This window comes from Vicugna pacos, chromosome 8 (genome assembly GCF_048564905.1).
Source record: "Vicugna pacos chromosome 8, VicPac4, whole genome shotgun sequence".
Taxonomy (NCBI): Eukaryota; Metazoa; Chordata; class Mammalia; order Artiodactyla; family Camelidae; genus Vicugna; species Vicugna pacos.
Window position 1 is genome coordinate 18,383,440 of NC_132994.1, and position 23,372 is coordinate 18,406,811.

At 34.3% G+C, this 23,372-nt stretch overlaps 1 protein-coding gene across 3 annotated transcripts in view; it reads right to left on the reverse strand.

Annotated features, from left to right (window-relative positions):
• The window catches only part of RNGTT (RNA guanylyltransferase and 5'-phosphatase), a 198,009-nt gene that overhangs the window by 28,234 nt on the left and 146,403 nt on the right, over window positions 1-23,372 (reverse strand). Inside the window, exons 14-15 of one of the 3 annotated variants that reach the window (XR_012074822.1) lie at window positions 13,698-13,764; window positions 1,079-1,153 (exon numbers count right to left, since the gene is read on the reverse strand). Coding sequence is in view for 2 of the 3 variants with exons in the window: in XM_072965592.1 (XP_072821693.1) it covers window positions 7,446-7,577; window positions 13,698-13,764 (199 nt within the window). In the remaining variant the exon portion in view is untranslated. Of the gene's footprint in view, window positions 1-1,078; window positions 1,154-7,329; window positions 7,578-13,697; window positions 13,765-23,372 lie in introns of those variants that run through there. The other 2 variants (XM_072965592.1, XM_006200295.3) reach the window with 2 other exon arrangements.

The following is a 23,372-nucleotide window of genomic DNA, read 5'->3' on the forward strand; positions in this document are numbered from 1 at the left end:
AGAGAGTGGGCTTATGTAGTCAGAAGAACTGGGTTCCAATCCCAATTATGTCATGTACTGCTTGCATGACCACAGGCAAGTTATTTAACCTCTCTGTGTCTCAATTTTCTTATCTGTAAATAATATTTACTTTATAAGACTGCTATAAATACTAGATGGTATAATTTGTCCTGAGCACATACTATGCGCTCAATAAAAATTATTTCTTTTGCTCTTTATAAAAATACCTTATTTTTTCTATTCCTAGTATAAAATTATATGTTACCATTCCATTTATGTCAGTGTTGTTGTTTTAAATTGTCATTGATCTTAACAAAAATTGATCTAACTTTGAAAATAATGCCGAAGGTTATTATTTCCAAAAGGAAGAATACATATTGAAACAGAATATGCAAATTCTATTATTGGACAGTATTATCACTAGAGTACAGGTTTCTGCCTCCAGATTACCATGCAGAAACACTGAAAGAAATGTTGAATGAAAATGGTATAGCACAGGAAATAGATACTTAGATTTATTTACATATTATTTATGATTACTCTATTTTTAACTTAATAGGAGAGTCTTGATGCTATGTTTTCAAAGTCACAATTTTGAAGATAATTCTCTAAAAAGCTGTGACTGCAACAACAAAGAGTAGTTATCACTTTCAGTGCAGAAAAGGGTGTAATGAACTGATTTCTTTTTCACAATAAAAATCTGCACTGAACAAAGTTGAACCAATCAATCCGTTGTCTTTTTACAGAATACAATTCTCCTGGAAAAACTGTGTCTAACTGTCTTAGGCTTAATCTTGACTTCTCAAAACATAGAAAGAGGAGATGAAAATAACTGAAATAACAGCTATGGAAAGGCAAGATCTTCATGACTTGAACTGTTAGATTCAAAAGCCTAACTAGTCCCACTAAGAAAGGTTCTCTAGTCACAAATAATAGTTCAACTTGAACAGCAACAGAATGTCAGAAAAAACAAATAGAAACATTAATTTGAACTGTCTTTATAGTAGTTCTACTTTTTTGCTTCTCTTAGAAACTAACACTTCAAATAATATGAAGAAATATAAAAATATTTTACTACCTGACAGTTCTGACTTCAGGAATCCAGGACCCTTCCGTCATTGTCCATGGCAGTGAGCACTAGTATTAGCTAGACCTAAAGAAGCCATTGCAAACACTGATATGAATCACCAAGAAAATGTCAGGTCTTGAGGCTGAGTTTGGTTCTTACCTAAAATTTTGATGTTTCACTAAAAAAGGTTAAAGGTGCCCCTCCCCACCCCAGCTGCAAATCAGAAATTCTTAAAGTGGTCTGTATAGTCTTGATGTTAATAAAAGATGTTTAAAAAATTCTCGAACACTGATTCACCCCTTCAATCATATCTCATATTATTTCCTTACATAAACTTTTGCTCTTATACTTAAGGCAAGTCTTTATAGCTCCACTCCACACTTCTGTGTTTTCTGTTTTCCTAAAACACCTGTTATCTTCCCACTCCTATGGGCTTAAACAGAAAGACAAAGTCTCTCTCTCTCTCTCTCTCTCTCTCTCTCTCTCTCTCTCTCTCTCTCTCTCTCACACACACACACACACACGACTAATCCTCCTAATTGGAAGGACAACACAGTTCTTACTTCCTTTGTGAATCCCACTTCAACTGCCTGAGTCCACAGCTCTTCCTCAGCTTCTGACATCTGGAGCTAATTCCAAGCATCTGACACATCATGTTCTACCTTGTGTTGTTAGTTACCTTTTTACAAAGAGATTTCTTTCATCTCACCAATCAGACTATAAATAAGTTGGGGGCAGATAAAATATCTTATTAATCTTTATATCCCTGTCTTCACCAAAATACCTTGTACAGACATACCTAATCGGTGTTTCTTTTTATCTAGTAGGTATGTTTTGAGATAAATAATGGAAGAGAGAATACAGTATGCACAGTCAAAAGAACAGGGAATTGTAAACAGAGAGGAGCGGGAGTTAGGGAAAGTAAGAGTACAGGAGGTGGGAAAACCCGATGGGAAGAATTTACTTGCAACAGTGGGCAATAGGAAACCACTTGGTGATAATTTAAAAACACACAAACAAACAAAAACCCCTAGCAAACTAGTGCAGGATAAACTTATGAAAGGCTCTGAAGGCCAGAAATAGGGGGCTGAATTCATGCTAGAGAGGGTCAAGATGCCCAACACAGAGACTATCAAGGAGAAGAAGATTTGAAGGAAGAAAGTGACGCAGCTCCATCTCCAGTCACTCAGAAGAGGTAGCCATTAACAGCCAACAGAACTGAGTGAAGCAGAGATCTGGCCTCAAGAAAGGCCGATCTATTAAGGACATTTGGGACTCCACCAAGAATGAGAAGAATTCAAAAGAATAGACTTGTCTTTACTTTTTTTCTCCCAAACTATAATTTTTCATAATTTTATTGATTTAATAATTCAAGCCAGTAAAGGCATTTGAAAATCCTGAACAGACTTAAGATTTTATTTATTATGGATAAGAATGACCCCCATGACAGCATAGGAGTCTATATCTTTTAATAAGATACAAGAAAATGAAGGTGTTCATCACTAAAAGTAACTCACCCTCACCAATACAATTTCTACCTTTTCCTGTGTGGCTCTATTTCATTCCAGAAATCTCCACTTTGTGATATCCAATGACCTATATCGTATGCATGCTGCCTTATTTTATTCATCCTTTTGCTAAACCATAACCATCCTGAGAACATCTCCTTGCTTATTTTCACTGTTACTGCCTTGTACATCATCCAATTACCCCTGTGCTATGCAACCAACCTACTCATCCCGAAACTTAGAAAACATCTGTTCCTTCTCCGTGCAATTCTGCTGCAGTTCCTTCTGCAGCTAAAACCAGTCCTGAGTCATCAAAATGCCTCCAGCATACACTGGTCTTGAAAAACATTTAAATGTTTTAATTCAAGCTATGCTCACAGAGCATACTCAACTTTCAGCCAGAAAATGAGAAACTGTTTTTCACTATGTCTAGCAAAACTCACACCTGGTTGGAAAAAAAATCTTGGAAATGAGGTATTAACTTTTTCTTTCTGAGCTAGTCAGAGCACACAAAATGCTCAGATGATTTGTTTATATACCTAATTTCCTACCAGCTGATTCTTTCTTAAAGAAATAGATTTCTAGAGACTGTTTCAAATTAATAACCATATGATACTCTCACCCAGATCTCTTGGATATTAAGAAATAATAAAAGTAAATAAAAAGCATTTAATTAATACAAAAGGAAAAACAACAAGGAGGGCTGGCCCTTCTAAAAAATGATGGCTGAGGAGAAATAGATAACACAATAAACTTTAAAATAGATGCTCTGGGAACAAAAAGGAAAACACTTCATAACGATATCAGAAGATACTGTAATTAGAAGCCTTTTAATATCTCAGAGATTCACAAATGTTCCCAGTACAAGAACTCTCAGCTCTTACCATTAACAACTAGTGAACACAGACACTCAACAATGACTAAATAAGCAGCTGAGGTAAGATTATAACCTTGCGCTCTTTATCCTCCCATCTCTCTGCATATAAATAAACCACAATAACTCTACCTTGATCCTTGTGGTGGAATCACATTTCCTTTGGTCAAGTCACTTAGTCCAGTCAGTGTCTTAATTAGTACTGTATCAATTACACTGATAATTTTGGCCTACTGTACAAGCAACACTCAGAAGGGCTTCAAGAATTATAGTCAAATGCTGTATCTGATAATGCAACATAAACAGTAACTAGTACACTTAGCAGTATACACTAAAGTAACACTCCATAGGAGGCAACCTAATGTAAACTACCTGTTGGCAGTGTCACCTTGGGTTTGTCACTCAGTCTTCGATGTCTTCCTGATCTGCAAAACTGGACATGCTAAAAGTGCCTGTGTTTTACAGGTTGTTTGGGAATTAATTAGAAGAGTGCCTGGCACATGGTGCTCAACAAATGCTGGCTATGACACTTGCTTGTTTAATAACAGTACTAACTGAACTGTTCACACTTTTGGTTTAAACAAGTAAATTATCCCATTTTCCTTTTTCATGTTAGAAAGTTTTAAAATACTGACAAAAAAGAAAAAAAGATGAGATATCCAAAGAGCTATCAACATGGTCATCACATTTGATGACAAAATGAAAAAGATATATATTAGGGGTACATTTAATTTAAATATCCTTTTACACCAATTGTTTTTCAAAGTCTCAGCCTCCTTTGACCAAAAAAAAAAAAAAAAAAGTCATATTAAGTGAGTTTTCCACTAGATAACTGCTTTTATTAGTTGACTTAGAGAGTTGAATCTGATTCTAAAATACTGCACTCTAATGAGATGAAATTCTGGATTGTCAAATAACCTAAAATATCACTTTATGTGTCTATCCACAGACTGAACTGATTGATTTATATACATATGCGTGTGTGTGTTCACTGCTAATATTTTGAGTATTACCAGACTTAAAACCTAGCAGACAGCAATTAAAAGTACTTTAATATCAGAAAGAACATATTATTTTAGCAAGTGAAAGATCACTTGTAAAGCTATTTCCTGGGTATCACAAATATTCTGATCTGGTGACATTATAAAAAGAATTTAAATAGTAACATTTAAAATATTTTAGTAAAACTGTAAATCTCCAAATGGCACCTTAATGCTAACTTGTATTTGCAATGTAAAACTTAAATTTATAATAGCTTTCCCAAATCTTATAGTTCATTGCATTTACCACAGTTTGTGAATTTCCTCAACTACAAACTTGTCATTTTTACTTACTGGAAAATAATTATATAGAAAATGAAATTTGGGGATATGAAGAAAACAAATAGCTCATGATTTTAAAAAACTATTTTAAGAACTAATAAGATTTACTGGACTGTATTTTTAAATTCCCGTTTTAGAAAATTAAAGATCCCTTCTACCCACACCTTACAATACCTATCTATGATAGGGTATCACGTACTGCAATAGTCTCAAACTTCTAAAGGTGCTTGAGGTAGCAACTTTAATAGTTTCGGGTACAATTTTGGCAACATTGATGGATTTGTATTACCTAGAGTCAGTTTCATAGCCTGCTATGGTTCTCGAAGAGTCAACAGAGAGAACACCAGTCTGGACCTTTCCTAGCAGCCTGAATCATGGCCATGGAACACTTGAAATAGGTCTTTAATGCCATCTCTGCGTTAGCAGGTGGGGGAAAAGGGGCGGCATGTTTTCTGAAACTTTATTAAGGCAAGAGGACAAGTAAATATTCCTTCCGAACTATTTACAGGGGAAATTACTTTTCTCCTTTTGTGGGAAGAAAGTGAAATACGTAACTTCTAGATGTCTTATATAAAATCTAATCAGAAACTGTGGCATGTGTCAGAAATATGACTTCAACAACAGTCATTTTAGATGCACACTCTTACATTTACATGGTTATCAGTGCCTTTGAAATTCTTTTTAGAAGTAAAATATTGGTAGGGGAAAAAAAAACAAGATAAGAAATACCATATTATTTCCTTTCATCAAAATAGGATGTCCACTGCGTTATAAATATCTAAGTGAGCATAACACCACTGTTATTTTCGAGAACATTTCAAAGTTACAAAAAATAATTGTTTAGTCTTTTTCTCTCCAAATTTCCTTCAACAAGAACTCAGCTTCATATGATAAATCTGGTTTGCAAAAAGAACTAGAATATGCTAAAATTATTTCTAATATTTTTCTATAAAGTGTCTAGCTCAAGAGAGATTGAAAGTAATTCAAATTTCCAGCTAAGAAAAATGCTAACTTTCCTAATTGGAAAATAATTTGAGGACTATATTTAAAATGTTTTCAGAATAATGTATTCACAAAATCTACATTTCAAATAAAGCTGCTGGTGTTAATAATAATTTACAACCACAATTTTATATTAGAAAATAAAATTAATTTATATTGCCTTGAAGATATCCCACCTCAAGATGTAACAGAGATAAGAAAATAAAATTTTAAAGCAGTAAATATGTATGTAATTAGAACCGGAGTTTTAAATACTTCGATGAACTTCACAGTAAATACTTATTGGTTAAAAATACAAAAACAAAATCAAAACAAAACCAAGCCTGTAGATACAGAGAACAGATTGGTGGTTGCCACAAGCTGGGGGTGAGGGTGGGAAAAATGGATAAAAGGGATCAAAGGTACAAACTTCAATTATAAGGTAAAGTCCTGGGGCATAACATAACGGCATGGTAATTACAGTTAATAATACCATATTGTATATTCGACAGTTGTTAAAAGAGTAGATGTTAAAAATTCTCATCACAAGAGAAATATGTTTTGTAACTGTAAGGTGATGGGTATTAACTACATTTATTCTGATGATCATTTTGCAACGTCTACAAATATTTGGATCATTATGTTATCACCTGAAACGAAAAGAATGTTATGTATCAACTATACCGCAACTAAAAAATCAAATACTTGGTTGTCTAAGCATTCTTCAATAATAATGTTAGTAAATATTTATTTAGTGCCTTTATGTCTCAGGCTCTAGGCTAGTTGCTGGGGATACTGAAGTACACAAGACACAGCCCAGCCCTATGGGACTTATGGTCTTGTAGATAAGTTTTTTAAGAACGTGAAGAATACTGAAACTGAAACATGTATGACTAGAGGCCTTAAGTGTTACTCAGTTTTGGCAATGACACTGTCAAAATCGCCTTGGTAAAAATGGCAGGAAAACACTACTACTGAATACTTTTTGGAGCCTTAAGTCTGCAGTTACTATGCGACTTGTTGGTAACAATGCATGACTTTTAACACCCAGAGAGTTATAGTACGGGCTCACGAAAGAGCCAGTGTGGCCCTGAAGCACTCTGTTAGCAAGTGTGCTGGATAAAACGTCAGCACTTAACAGCTACTATACAGAAGTAGAGAGACTTTGGGCTTCTGTAACAGTTTGTGGGTATTTTTTAAAGCTTCTTTCACTTTTTGAATCTGCTTTCAACAAAGAAATAACCACGTCTGCCCCTATTACTGCAATATGAGACAATGAAAATCTGCCTCTTCATTTACAGTACTACAGAAAATTCAGCCATTATTCAATGAGTATGTCACACAAATCTAGATCCACTTCCACTACTTTCTCTAAAGTTTGCACCTCCATTTCTTTCTGCTTTTTAATCTAGGGGGCTCTTACCTTTCTTTCTTTCTCTGTCCTCAAAATACACGACATCACTTGGAAGACAGAGTAGGCGTAGAAGGCTCCCTTCTGTTCTTGAGAATTAGGATTTTTTGAAACAATATAGCTTTGCTTGGCTCCATAAAGCATCTTAATTCACTTCTCATTTATCTTTTCCCACACCCTCTTCCTCTCTCTCCCAGCAACTATGCCATCTCATCATCTTCCCCTCCAAAGTCACTCGGGGGGTTATCCTCAACTCTGGGGCAGGTAAGCCTTCTCATCGTCACTTGCACTGCACAAACACGGCATATGGCAGCATCAGCTGGACGGTCCTACCCTGCAGCAGTGTTTGCCGAACTGTGAGTCGTGGCCCGTTTTCCAAGAGAGAAGTTAATTTAGTGAGTTGTGGCCAGCACTTAAAAATCAACAGGAAAATAAACAGAACAGAATGGAAAATACAGTTGTTACATCACTCTTACTTTGAAACTTTGGTTTACATTGTGTGTGTGTAAATATATATATGTGTATGTGTATTAGAACTCAGTGAAAATACACTTACTTCTTACACTTCTACAAGTCATGGTGAAAAGTTTGGAAGTCACTAAACTAGAACTCTCAGTTCTAGAGCCTGCATCTTTATCTGATGTAACACTTCAGGTATTTTAGAGATTTAAAATATGGGCGTTAAATAATTTCTTTCAGTAAAAAGTTCTGATCTAATAAGCCACATATTTTCTAAAACATCATCAATCAGTAAACAAACAAAATCAGTTTCCCTAGTTTTTTCAGTATTTCATTAAAGACCCCAAATAAATATTTTATCTTTAAATTTAATTTACCCTAAAAATTAAAATGGACAAGCTATTAGCCATTTCAAAAATATTTTTAAGTAACAAATCACAATCTAAGCTCAATATATCTATAAAGGAAACAGTCTACATTTTTCCACCAAAAAAATCTGAGGGAATGGTTTGATGGATTTTCAAATATGATTTTAAAAATGGAGAAGAGATCATTATTTCTCTGCATCCATTGCATAGGTATATGGGTATAAACGCCGATCTTATATTTCCTTGGCTGTAAAGAGATTTTTTAAATGTAAGCTCAGAAAGCTTAGAGTCTGAGGCTGTGACTAATGGCATCCAGCCCCTCAGCAGGATGGGAGCAGGCTCTGAGGCAGAGAATAATTCAGCTGCACTGACTGTAAAAGAACTGACTCGGAATAATGGTTATACTCCTTACTTTTCACATACAGCTACTGCATGGAATTCAGAGTTGAAAGACAGGAGGCATTTTTTAGCCATTCTGCGGTGTCAAAGTGGAAACTGTCTGTGACTCAGCCTCACAGCTTTGCACACTTCTTGGGCTGTCAGAACTGCAAGAGACAACTAATACCACGCCCTGCGGGGAGGGCCAGCCCTGTGGCCTTGAGACTTTTCATAACAACCCTTGAGTTGATTAACAGTGATGCTGACAGGCTTCAGTCCTACTTGGCTTTATAGATTCTGGCTGCTAAGTGGAGCCTCTGGGACTATAAGCCTATGAGAATAGCATTAGGATTTTTACTGGACTGTAAAATGCTTTCAAAAACAACGCAGAATAATAGGTATAAAGTGTAAACTACTGTTTAAACTTGACCATCTCTATAAAAATAAGCTATGAATAATACTGTATATATACACTGAATTAAGATAAAGGTATAATGCAAAGATATACAGAAATAACCACCCCTCTGCCCCAGAAAACTCCTGACAACTTGAAAGCATACAAATAGGAATTAAGCAATTTATTTAATCAAAACTTTTTAATTTCAAAGGCTACATATGAAAGTGAACCATATCTCTTACTTAAGAAAACCCTGAGTCACATACAGCCCAGTTATGTTTAATCTTAACAAAGTTGAAAGAAATCAGTCCTGGATGAGGATGAAATCTGCTTCATTTACTGCACTAGACAATAGCTGTGGATATGTGAGGCAATTCTTTTCTTACTCTGTATTACAACTCATAAAATGATCAGTGTTTTATTTAGTTTATCATCTTTTAGGATAAAGTAAAAGAATCATCATGCATGCTTAAAGTCAAGTTCTTCAGATGACAAATTTCCCTTGAAAACTTAAGGACTAAGCTTATTTGAAAAAAGAGCCTTCCAATGACTTGTAGAAGATGTTAAGAGATAAAAGGTAAAGTTGGAAGTAGAGAGACTTCTGCTTCCATGATGGTTTCCATAACTTCCCCTAAGAAACCTGAAACGAGCATAAAGATGTACTGGCTAAGACTATAATGAAGTACCATGTTTGCACATATTTGTATCTTTATCTAAGATTTGGACAGAAAACTAAAACTAAAAGATGGGTAATAATGGGAGAGGCAGGGAGAAAGAGACAGAGAGAGAAAGAATGGTTGTAACAACTCACATTATATACTAACAGTACAGGTATCTACTGTAATGCTGTAGCAGATCCTGAACTCATTTAACACTGGTCCAAATATCTATCATCCTTCTTGTGTTTTTCTCTTTCTGATATTTGTAAGTTGGAGCTCCTTTTCAGGAATACAATTGTAAAATGCCTCTTAAACAAACACAGCCTCTAACATCAAGCCACTCACACACTTAGTCCTGTGATATTAATGAATGAGAACTCCTTTTCCTAAATATTCAGACAATTTCCTATCTTGATTTGTTAAAAAAAAATCTTTTTTCAACAACCAATATTCTTTTAAGGAAAGGAAAGAAGTTTCCATTTATTAAAGTTACATCTGATATCTATGCCACACAACAAAGTATCATTATACTTAAGTTTAATGGGAGAAAAATGAACATAATAGATACTGGTATTTCATGTCCAAAGCAAGTCAGATGCAAGGCAAGGGGAGGGGAATAAACCTTAAATTTCTAGTCTAATCTTAAGCACTGAAACTATGATTTTTTTTATTGTTTTCCAATTAATTTACAATTATCCTAATTAAGTAGGGATCAATATAGCATTTTCATAAAAGCCACAGGAATTACAAAAGAACTTCAATAATTAATGATGATAAGAAATCTTTCCACAGTATATGAGAAAAACCTTTTCTGCAGCAACATCAAAGGAAAAAGATGACCTAAAATAACAGACTTTTTTCTACTGAGTTGATTATCCAGGCATAAAGGGTTGACAAAGGATTGACCTCTGTCATTGGACTTATTAGAAGGGGCCTGGATAAAGAAAATGTTATGTTAATGAATCAGGTGAGTGATGGAGGAATCACCCTCATACATCCACTTATACATTTTTGAGACAACATGTAACGCGTGCGCACGCACGCACACGCACACACACACACACACACACACACACACACACACACACACACACACACACACAGACATTCTACCCTTCCCTAAACATATCGGAGAAGCCTGTCACTTTTTCATTATTTCAGTTCTAATACGGAGAAACAGGATTTTTCAAACCAATGGACAGAAAAAAAATTGGGCTTTCAGAAATGTTCCTGCTGAAACTTATTAGGATTCCTGGCTATACTGTTTAATTTGGTGAACAGGATAGTGAGGGAGGTTTGTGAAGAGACTCCTGTCAACTCCACTTGTTTTCCAGGGGTATTAAAAATAGAAACAAAAACATATCTGAATGCTTGTCATTACTTAGGGAATCAGAAAAGTTCAAGAGGATCCACAACTTAAGCTGCTGATGTGGACTTAAGAGTATCTTAAGTAAAATTAATGAAGGTATTTAAAGAGATGCTGATGCTATGGTATCTAAATAAGATTTTTCATTTTAAAATGTCAATAATATGACTAAACCTTCTCAGTGTTAAATATCTTGTATGTCCTATTCAGGCTTAGTCTATTCTGAAAAATCTTTGTTTTTCAAAGCATAAAAATGTCATACACGCAGGTGGAAAGGAATTTAAAATCACATCCTACAAATGAACATGAGAAAAATGATTCATGGCGCCAAGAAACAAACATGAAGAAAGAGCAGAAAACTAAACAAAAAACACAAAATACATTTTACAGGTCTGTCAGAAAACATTAATAAAAGTTATAATAACAAAGAAAAAGGATGACCACAAACCTTTCTTTTTATTTACTGCCTTGAACGTTCATAATATTACTCCATTTTTAACAAGAGAGCCTAGTGGAATCTGTGATTCAACCCTCAACTATTACAAATACTAAAAACTATTTTTGATGAAAAATCGAATGCTTTCCCTCTATGATCAGGACCAAAGCAAGGATGCCTATTCTCACCATTTCTATTCAACTCTGTACTGCGGGTTTTAGCCAATGCAGTAAAGGAAGAAAAAGCAATACAAGGTATTCAGATCAGAAAAGAGAAAGGAAAACTGTCTATTAGTAGGTGACATAATCATTTATGTAGAAAATCCTATGAAATCTAAAAAAAGGTTCTAGAATTAATAATTGAATATAGAAAAACTACAGATTTTAAAGTAGACACATAAAATTTAATCATCTTTTTATGTACTACCAATGAACAATTAGAAACTAAAATTAAAAAATACTTTATAATAGCATCACAGATATAAAATGTTTACAGATAAATTTATTTTAAGTGTACAAGACCAACACACTGAAACAACAATATATTGCTGAGAGACATTTAATATCTAAATGAATGGAGAAATATGTGGTCTTTATGAATTGTAAGATTCAATATTGTTATGATGTCACTTCTCTTCAAATAGATCTACAGATTCAATGTGATCCAAATCAAAATTCCAGGCATTTTTATAAAAATTGACAAGATGATTCAAACATTCACATGGAAATTAAAGGAACCTACAGTAACCTAAGCAACTCTGAAAAAGAACACAGTTGAAGGATTTACACTACCTGACTCCATGACTTACTCTACAGCTACAAAAAGTCGAGATAGTGTGATATTGCTAGAGGGAGAGACACACAGGTCAATGCAACAGAATAAAGAGTCCAGAAATAGATTCACACACAAAGGATGAACTGATTTTCAACAAGATGTAAAGGCACTTCAACAATGGAAAGAAAAGTCTTTTTAACAAGTGGTTTTGGAACAACTGAATATCCATGTGCCAAAAAAGGTTGGGTTGTGGGGGGACAACATTCCTCTATACCCTGAACCTTGCATCCTATACAAAATTGAACTCAATTGGATAATCGACCTAAATAAGGCCTAAAACTATAAAGATTCTAGAAAAACACATAGGAGAAAAATCTCTGTGACTTTGGGTAAGGCAAATATTTCCTTAGATCAACACTAAAAGAATGAGCCATAAAAAAAATGAACAAACTGAACTTCATCAATGTTAAGAATTTTTGCTCTTTCAGGACCCTGTTAAGAAAAATCCCATATCTGATAAAGGACTTACATCCAGAATATAAAGAATGCTCAAAACTCAACGGTAAGAAAGCAAAATACCCAATTAAAACACAGCAAGTTTTGAATACGCACTTCACTAGAGATGTACAGATGGCAAACAAGCATATGAGAAGATGCTCAACATTCATTTAATTCATTTCATCAGAAATGCAAATTAAAACTACAGTGAAATACTCTATACCTATAAGAATGGCTGAACCCTTAAAAAGACTGACCATACCAAATGCTGATAAGGATATGGAAGAACTGGTACTCACTGTGCTGGTGGGGAAACAGTTTTGTAGTTTCTTAGAAAGTTATAACATACAACTGCCATTTAACTCAGCCGTTTTGGTCTTAGGTATTTAGTCAAGAGAAATGAAAGTGTATGTCCATCCCGAGACTTGTATACAAATGTTCACGGCATCTTTTTTTATAATAACCAAAAAGTAGGAACAACCCGAATGTCCACCAACATGTGAAAAGGGTAAAGAAATTGTGCTATAACCATATAATGAAATACTACTTGGCAATAAAAAAGAATGAACCACTAAAGTGTAACAACATGGGTGAATCTCAAAATAATTACACTGAATGAAAGAAGCTGAAAGAGAGAGAGAAAGAAATATTGTATGATTCTATTTATATAAAATTCTGGAAAGTGCAAATTAACCTATGATGATTAGATCAGTGGTTGCCCTGGGAACTCAAAGGGAAGAAGGAGGGGCAAAAGGAAGGTACTCAAAGGGCCACAAGGAAACTGTTGGGGGTGATAGATATGTTCATTATCTTGATTGTGGTGATGGTTTCACAAGTATAAGGGTAACAGTGTCAAATTGTACAGTTTAAATATGTACATTTTATTGTATGACTATTATATCTCAATAAAGCAGTCAAAAAATTCTATTGTCAAAAGGGTAATGTGGCTCTAAATTGTACCCTTCTTAACTAATCACTGAAGTGCTTTGGTCAAAGTCAATTCTACTATGGGCAAGATTATTAAATTAATCAATTCACTGAAAAAAAGAATTACTTTTTCAGCAGATATGCAAAAGCAAGTGAAATTAATAATTCACATTCACAGTATTTTCGAGGTAGTTATTTGCAGGGTTTGGGTGGGTTTTGGACAAGTGAACTATATCTAGAAAAAGTATATTGGAAAATAAATGATCATACCTTGATTTGTGCAAAGGGTCTGTCATAACCTCCAACATAGAGAAGGCCAATGTTTTGAGGAAGTAACCTAAAAAGGAAAAAAAAAGCATTATTTATAAAATACTCTTCATTAAATATAAAGTTGTATAATTATCAAAATTTGTGTAACAGATAATTTCTATGAAAAATTAATCTCTATGTGATTATTCTTGTCTTCTGCATGATGGGATAGTAATAAGCAAAGAAATAATTCTTATATTTCAGAAAATGTTGGGTAAATATTGAGAATAGCAACTTAAATGTAAAACAACCTAACACATTAGTAATTTTAGTAAAATTACTATGTAGGGGAGAATTAAAAGAAATAATGCATAAAATCAAAACTACAATGAGGTATCACCTTACACCACTTAGAATGGCCATCATTAAAAAAACTGCAAACAATAAATGCTGGAAAGGGTGTGGAGAAAAAGGAACCCTCCTGCACTGTTGGTGGGGATGTAAATTGGTGCAGTCACTATGGAGGGCAGTATGGAGGTTCCTCAAAAAATTAAAAATAGAGTTACCATAAGATCCAGCAAAACCACTCCTGGGCATATATCTGGAGAAAAATATAATTTGAAAAGATACGTACACCCCAATGTTCACAGCAGCACTATTTACAATAGCCAAGGCATGGCAACAATCCAAATGCCCACGGACAGCTGACTGGATAAAGAAGACGTGGTATATGTACATGTACACACACACACACACACACACACACATATACACACACACACACACAGGAATACTACTCAGCCATAAAAAAGAATAAAAGAATGACATTTGCAGTAACATGGAAGAAACTAGAGATGGTCATTCTAAGTGAAATAAGCCATAAAGAGAAAGAAAAATACCACATGAATCTTAAAAAAAGGACACAAATGAACTTATCTAAAACAAGGAAACAAACTCACAGACATAGAGAACAAATACATGGTTATCCAGGGGTAAAGGGAGTAGGAAGAAGATGAAGAAGTGCATTTGTGGAGTGTGGAGTTGTGCAGGGTATGAGAAGGGCATAATTAAAGTTATTACTCAATGGTATCTTATAATCATTGTCAACAGGTCATAGTGTGAGGTGATTGTGTGATTACTGAGGGGGAGGACAGGCCACCCCAAAATACGCCACTTTGATGTTGATTATTTTGAGCTGAAGGCAATTAAGATCCAGCAGACTCAGAAAAAAACTTTTACCTCTCCCTTACCTTAGAATTTAGATAGGGGGCCTGGTTCAGAAGAACTATTCCCAGAGATAACTTTTTTATCTGAAAGACCTATCTGCACAGCAGGGCAGACTTCTAGAAATCACCAAACATCTGCTCTTCTCACCTCCCTTGTGAAGACTGGGCCCCATCCCATTCCTTAGCTTGGGATGGCACACAAGCCCGACTTGCCTTTGAGCCTCTTCTCTTTGGGGACACCATACATACTAAATTACATTTGTTCTTCTGCTAATCTGTCTTATGTCAATTTAATTATTAGACTGAAGAACCTAGAAGAAAAGAAGGCAAAGCCCCCACCCCACCCTACATTACCTTCTATTGACTTGGTCTTGTAAGACTAGTAAAGCACACTCTTAGAGCACCTCAGATTTTATGAAATAAGGTAGACAGATACTCAGTTTCCCAGGAACATCCTCTGTGCCCTGCACTCTTTAAAGGCCTAGAAAGCATTAAAGGCCACTAAATGCAAATAGACGATGAACACAATAGTAAATTAAAATTAAACCAATTTAGCAGAAAGCTACTTAAGTTTGGAATGTGATCCCTATAGTAGTGCCTTTCAGCATGTTGCTAAAGGTTATAAACATGACTAAAGGCACTTGTTCACTGGATGCAGGTAGAAAGTATAAGAAAAGTCCCCAAATCTCAACTGTGAAATGGGGAGTTTTTTAGCCATCATTTGACAAATAAGAAATTAATCCAACCAACAAAACTTCCAATCTCTCATAAATTGCTAGTATCACAAATTTAATGTTAGCTATGTATAGCAGTGGTAATTTATTCCCTGCATAACAAATGTTAACAAAACGCTTGATAAACCCCTTTTAGAAGTAAGAATAGTTGCTCTTCATACAAATAGATGCTCAAAAAGGAAGAGAATAAAAGCTGGCTGACATTTAAAAATCAATATGCCTCTAATTACTGTGCATATGCATTTTAGGCAGCTTGCCAATATACTATTTAGTGTGTTCTCCTTCCTCCACTTGCCTATCTAATAACTACCCTCTAAACAAGAAATATCTTAAATACGTCAGTTACAGAGCATACATACATTTCACTTTTAAAACACTGCTCTTTCTCATTCATGTACGTATAATTCCTTACCATCAATTATATTACCACCTTCATGTGAGTAGGTTTTAATATGTATCATTATTTAAAGGCCCACTATGTTGAAAATAATACTTTGAGAATACAAATTTCAACTTTTAAAATGAGACACTTCTTTAAATGTTTTTGCCTTTCAAAAATTATTTTGGCAAATTGTATACATAATTATTGTCAAACAATAGGCAGGCACCATTTTATTATGGCAGGGTACTTACATGGAATATAGCAATCACAGATTTTAGATCCCCAGAGTAAAGGCATTAATTCAGTACTAACAGATGCATTTATACGTGTATGTTAAAATAGAACCCATGGCTCACTAACTACCAGGTAACTGATTTCCCTTCCGTTAAGTGAACATTAACTTAACCTTTATACATGGGCTAATAACTCTCAAAATATTTGCTTGTAACTAAATGCTTCTATAGTGTGACTACCAAAGACATTTTTGGAAAGGAGCAATAAGAAGGCACTGCTAGAAAAAAAAGAAAATCTATTAGAGCTTTTGAAGAAAGTAAAGATAGGCAAGAATAATGTTCATTTTGCTTCAATTTCCCAAATACAAATATCAATAAGTATCTACCCTGCAAAGAAAGCCACAAGATTATTTCCAGAAAAGTTTCTCACATAAAGGAAAAATAAAACTTGCCAGGTAACAGAATGAACATTATTTAAAAGAACCTCATTCACCATCATTCACTGATGATATATGGGGGCTTAGAAAAAACTGCTTTAGAAGGAAATTGAGTCTATAATTATTTCAAATTAAAAGTTAAAAAAGGCAAAGGGGATCTTTCTAAAAATAAGCTCAATAACTCAAAATTAACTGTTCTGTCTACAGGCCATAATTACATTACCCACTAACTGATATGTTTTTCAACTGCAACAAAATACTTTGAAAAAACTTGCAGTATCTTGAATACTGACTGACTTAAACAAAATCCCACTTCTACACCAAACAGCAAGTTCTCCAGAGAGCAGACTCTATCCAATACACTTACTACTAAGAAAAAAAAGAGAAAGCAAATGCACTTAATATGGGATCAATAGGGCTCTTCTGAATTTGAGAAAATGCACATTATTGAGAAGGCCTGCATTATTCTGAGACTTCCAGTCAAATGTAAGTAAAAGCAGCATATACTACTAGGCCCAGATGAAACTCGGATGAACCAATGAGTTTATTATTATCCTTACAGACTTTTCATAGCCTATACTTTTCTCTTTTGGTTTGCTTTCTAAACACTGGTACAGGAATAACAAAATGCTATAGATTTTCATGAAGAAAAAAAAAAAGCAGAAAACTACCATCAATAGCAATAACATGCTTAAATAAAGAATCAGTGTGCCAGTAGGAATAAATTACCTGAAAGTGATGCCTGTGAAATATACATTGGGTGAAATAAATAACAGGAATAATAAATAAGAAGGATAAATACAATGCTGAAGTAAACAACAGAAAGTTGAATCATTTTGCAAAGGTATGTAAGAAATGTTGAGCAGCCAACACTCAGAGAATTAATGCCAACATAATGTGTAACTAGATACAAATGAGTAATATCCCACATTATTAAGAAGGATGGGGATGAAAAAGAACTAACTTGAGTAACTTCAGAAAACAGCATTTTGATGATAATCTGTAAGGCTACAGATAAAAAGAACTGTACACAAATATAGTCCTTGAGTTTGTAAACTTGTTTCTCACAGGGTTATGGGTTAGTAACTCTGAAAATACTTCATTGTACGCAAGGATTTAACAAACAAGTAAATATATCATGGATAAGGAGATGCAGATTGCTCACTGTACAAAGGACTCTAAATAAGAAAAGGAGAAAGGATAGAATTAACATGATGATGCTGGGATACAATCAGAGCTATTAGTAGGAACTCCTGGTTTTTAATATAGTCACAGATAAAGAAATACATGTAAGTGTGTGTGGAGGTGCATGTCAGTATATGATACAACTGTGAGGGTCTGTAACAGCCCCTAGCAGCAGCGACCACGCCTAGAACCTAGATCTGTGCTTCCAACCATCATTCTCCAACTAAAAAGGGAAGAAAAAAAAAAAAAAACTGGGCTCCTTGGAGAAAGGGCTGATTCCTAGACAGAGGGAAGGAAAATGTAAGATAAGCCCAGAAGATAAGCCCAGGAGGTATGAAACGTGAAGAGGGTACGTCAAAAAGACACAGAAGCCAAACTGAAGGTGCTCCCGATGACCTAAGTGAAAATAGCAAAATAAAATCACAGTGCTGGGTTATAACCAACCCATGGAGTGAAATATTCCTAAGTCCTTACTAATATAAATAAATATCGGACGAAGAGGGGACAGTTGTTCTTTACAGTTCAATCCCAATTAATGCACTGAAGAAAATGAAGGAAACTGAATTCATCATATTTTAAATATTCATCAAATTGAAACTGAAAAACACCGCAGTAATGATTGTTACAGGCAAAAACCATTGAAAGACGAAGGTAGGATGAGAAACATGTTATTTGCCTAGCCTCATAGTTTCTCCCCAGAAAATACTCATTGATTATTACATATATATTATATATATAGCAACTTTAGAGTACAGAAACTCAGCAGACTCACTTAACTGAATAATCAAAATTACCAACAAGACCCTTCCACCCCCTACACACCATATAACGCACCTAGAAGGGCACATTATCATATCCATTGTGTTCCTGCCAAAAAATATCCTCCCCCCCAAAATCATATTGAGGGGCATTCCATACAATAACTGACTAGTATTCTTCAAAAAGTGTCAAGATCATGAAAAGCAAAAGTGAGATACTGTCACAGATTAAGGAGACATGAAAAGTAAGTGCAGTGTGGGATCCTGGGTTGGGTCCTTGAGAAAAAGGATATTAGTGGCGAAAGCAGCAAAATTAGAATAAGGAATGTAGAGAAGTTCTTAGTATTGTAGCAAGGTTTATTTCTCAAAGTTAACAATAAGGGAAACATATGAGAGATATACAGGAATACTCTCTACTATTTTTGCAACTTTTCTATATGTCTAAAATTATTTTAAAATAAAAAATACCACATCACCTCACTTATTTATATGTGGACTCTAAAAAGACCAAAGTCATAGAAAAAACAGATCAGTGATGGTCAAAAGTGGAGAGTGAAGGAAATGGGTGAAGGTAGTCAAAAGTCACAAACTCTGTTAAAAGACAAATAAATTCTAGGGATGTAACATACAGCATGGTGACTACAGTTAACAATATTATATTGTATATTTGAAAGTTGTTAAAAGATTAGATCTAAAAGTTCTCATCACGAGAAAAAAAAACTGTAGCCATGTGAGGTGATGGATGTTAACTAAACTTATTGTGGTCATCATTTCACAATATCAAATCATTATGTTGTACACCTTAACCTAATACAATGTTATATGTCAACTATATCTCAATAAAATTGGGGGGGGGTGAGGGAGAGAGAATTTTTTTTAGAGAGACATTATAATGGCACTGAAAGAAGCCACCAAGTAGAAGAAATCTATAACACACATTATCTCCTAAGCTGAACATACACATACCCTAGGACCCGGCAATTCCAATTTTAGGTATATACCCAACAGACATGTGCGTGCACGTGTCCTGAAGCACAAATACAAATATGACTGGCTATTGTGAGTAATCACCCCCAAGTGCCATCCATCCAAATGCCTATATATAAAATTGTTGCATATATGTAACAGTGAAAAGAAATGAATTCCATACATTATGGATGATTTTAAAATCATAACACTGAGCAAAAGAAGTCAAATATAAATAGGGTTGCATTCATGTAAGGTTAAAAACCAGGCAAAACCAAACCCTAAAGTTTAGAGATGCATATCTAAGTAACAGAAGTATAAAAAAGAGCAGGAAATAAAAAAAAAATCATCGAAGTACAGATAACTGGTATATCTTTGCTGGAAGAGAGAAGTTTGTAAATAAGAAAGAGCATAATGGAGGTATTTAGGATGCTGGCAATATTTCCTTTCTTGTTCTGAGTAGTGGTTCAATGTGTGTTGGATACATGAAAGTTCATTAAGTTGTACATTTATCATTTATGTTTTATGTGCTTTTCTGTATGTGCATTATATTTCATAGTATAAAAGGTCTTAATATAAAAAGCACAAAGAAAAGACCAACATAAGCAATCAGTAAGAGAGTAAGAGTGACTCTTAAATGAGGGGTACAATATTAATTGGTATATTAACAAATTTTAATATTCCTTATAAATAGATGAGTATTTTAAGAAATACTTAAATCTTTAAAGAAAGCTTCTAGGGAATCCACAAGTCACTCATCCCCTTCTTAGTAATAGAGCTATATAGTCTATGGTATAAAGATAATATGAAAATACAGAACTCACATGTCTGGGCATAACGGTTTTAAAAAGAAAGGCATTAAAATTGCAAAAAGAAACATAAGTGCATTAAAAATGTATAGACACATTTTTCACTCCGAGCCAAAATATGAGTAACAAGAGCTGACCTAGGCCCTACTCCCACTAAACAACTAAAACTATAACGTCATACAGTGGTTTTCAGAAACCAGACAAGAGGTAGCACAGTGGTACCCAAGAGAAGGGAAACAAAAGAAGTGGCTCTGGGACCACAGTGCCCATAAAGCCTAAAATATTTACTATCTGGTCCTTTAGTGAAAAAAAAATTGCCAACCCCATTTCAAGACAAATGAAAGCATATGTCTATGGAAAGACTTGTACCCAAGTTTCATGGTGACTTGATTCAAAATAGCCAAAGATTGAAAACATCTCAAATGTCCATTCACACACATTAGAATGGATAAGTAACCTGTGATGTATCTATACAACAATAAAGAAATGGACTACTGACACATGTAACAACATGGATGAATCTAATGTTGAAGGAAGCCAAAGTGGGGAGAGGGGAGGGACCCACACATATTGTATGTTTCCATTTATGTGAGATTCTAGAAAATGGATATCCAATAGCAGTAGCTGCCAGAAAACGGAGTAAAGGGTGTAGGAGGAGACAGGGAGGGAGGGCTTAGGGCTTAATAAGTGGCAGGAGTCAACTTTTGGGGGTGATGGACATGTTCATCACCTTGTTCTGGGAGTGATGATTTCACGCTTAAAAATCAAATGTATACTTTAACTATGTGCAATTTACCATATATTAATTACTCCTCAATAAAGCTATAAAAATATATAAACTTCATCTTCCAAATTTTGTTAAACATATTTAAAAAAAAAAAGTCTACACATGTTCACAGGCCATATTGTAAACTGAGTCTACAAATAATTCTAAGTCGATCCACCCTGATCATTCTAAATGGATAGCTGAGTTCTTATTTGAAGAACTGTCTGTGTAAACATGAAACAGAATAGTTTGAAAAGTGGATTTTAACAGGGAAATCGTTAAACACATTGAGCTCCATACCTAGTTTTTTGCTTTAGCTTATTTCTACCTACAAAAGAAGAGAGGGGGGAATGATTTATGTAGGGATTAGCTTCCAATCTAAACATCTGAAATCACCTGAATCACCATCATACCCATAAATTTTCATCTCCTTGACACTGATCCCATGATGTATGTGTAAAGCATATTTGTTAAAAGGTTAATAAAATAAAATAAATAAAATGTTCATTTCCTATATTGGGAAATTCTGAATCTTATTTTATTTTTCCCCCTCTATTTTTATTGTATGAGTTTCCCTTGAATACTTTGAACAAAAATTTGACTGTGAAGTCCTCATTTTCCGCTGGGAAAATGTAGGAATATTATGTTAAGAAGCCATTTCTGCAGAAAAGTATAAAAGATGCTGCAGAGACTAGAAACAGAAGTTTAAGCTAAGTGGATACAATTCACAATTTCATTTTTTTCAGTCTAAATTATAGCACCATGTCACATGTTACCAGCTATTTCAATAATAGCTATGATCAATCAAAGAGAAAAATGTTGTTTTTTAAATCACACATCCCAGAATGACTGAGGTTGTTATATTCCACGTTGAAAAGAATTACTGCAGATCTGAATTTCAGCTTCACAGAACTCTCCACAAAATGATGACTGACACATGAACCATAACCGAAACTATAGAGAACTGCCTAAGTGCCTCACTGATAGGACTACACAGTATACTGAGCTCCCTCTACTATTAATTTTAATTTGACAACTCCTCTAGTAAATATTACATATGCATCCCTCTTCTTAAAATATAGATTACAGCAGGTATTGAATTAGTATTTTTTCATTGCTGGTCATGTACTAGCTATCATTATTTTTTAAAGTAATTAATTCTTTATCATTTTCATGACTCTATAAATATGAATGAGCCTATTGTGAGTTAACGGACAGTTCCTGCCTTAAGTCAATCAGTATGTTTCTTTGTTCAAACAAAGTAACTATTGACTGGTTTAGTTTGTAAAGCCCCTGAAGGAACTTTTTACCTAGCTGAATAGCTCATGTAAAAGAATCTGAACTATGACAGTTCATTTTATCCTTTATTTTGATAACTATTCAAAACATATTGATGACAAATGACATAATACTAGAACTATTTTTAATGACTTCAGATTTAAACGTGACTAGAACACTGAATTGTACATAAATTATTTTGCTTATAAATCACTGTATTTATCCTCTACATATGCCTTGATCAACTAACAAAAGTTAACATAATGTGCGAGACAGTTCAACCTCAGTAATGTAGCAACTATAATCTAGTCTAAGTATTCAAGACAAAGGTCCAGAATCTCAGGGCTGATTCTAGGAAATCATGAGATATCTGTAAGAAAGATACTTTCACTAGACAGTGCTGGCAATGCTATAAAATATGATAATTTTAACATTTCTTAAAAACCACAAATATAAACTAAAAGTTACCAAGCTGTCTAGGACCACATTTTATAAATGACTGAAAACCCTCATATCCTTATTGTGAAACTAATTCAGTTATTCCCAAAAAGTGGGATGGAGGTTGCCTAATAATCACAATACTTTTCCATTCATTTTTTCCACTCTATTAAGTGACTGATATGAATTCAAGTGGGTTATGGACATTATAACCTCAGAATATGCTCAGCAAATCCATGAGGGGTTGTCATACAATGTTATCTCTTCCTCAAATAATCTAATCAGGTTTTCAGAAAGAGTTAAACAGTATGGAAGTATAATTAAGTAGTCATTTCATAAGATCTTTTAAGATGTAGTTTTAAAACCCATTCCTTTCTGCACCAGTGTTCACAGCAGCATTGTTCACAACAACGTTATAATCCATATGACCATTAACAACTGAAAAACAAAATGTAGTATATACTTTGTTTATGGAATATTATTC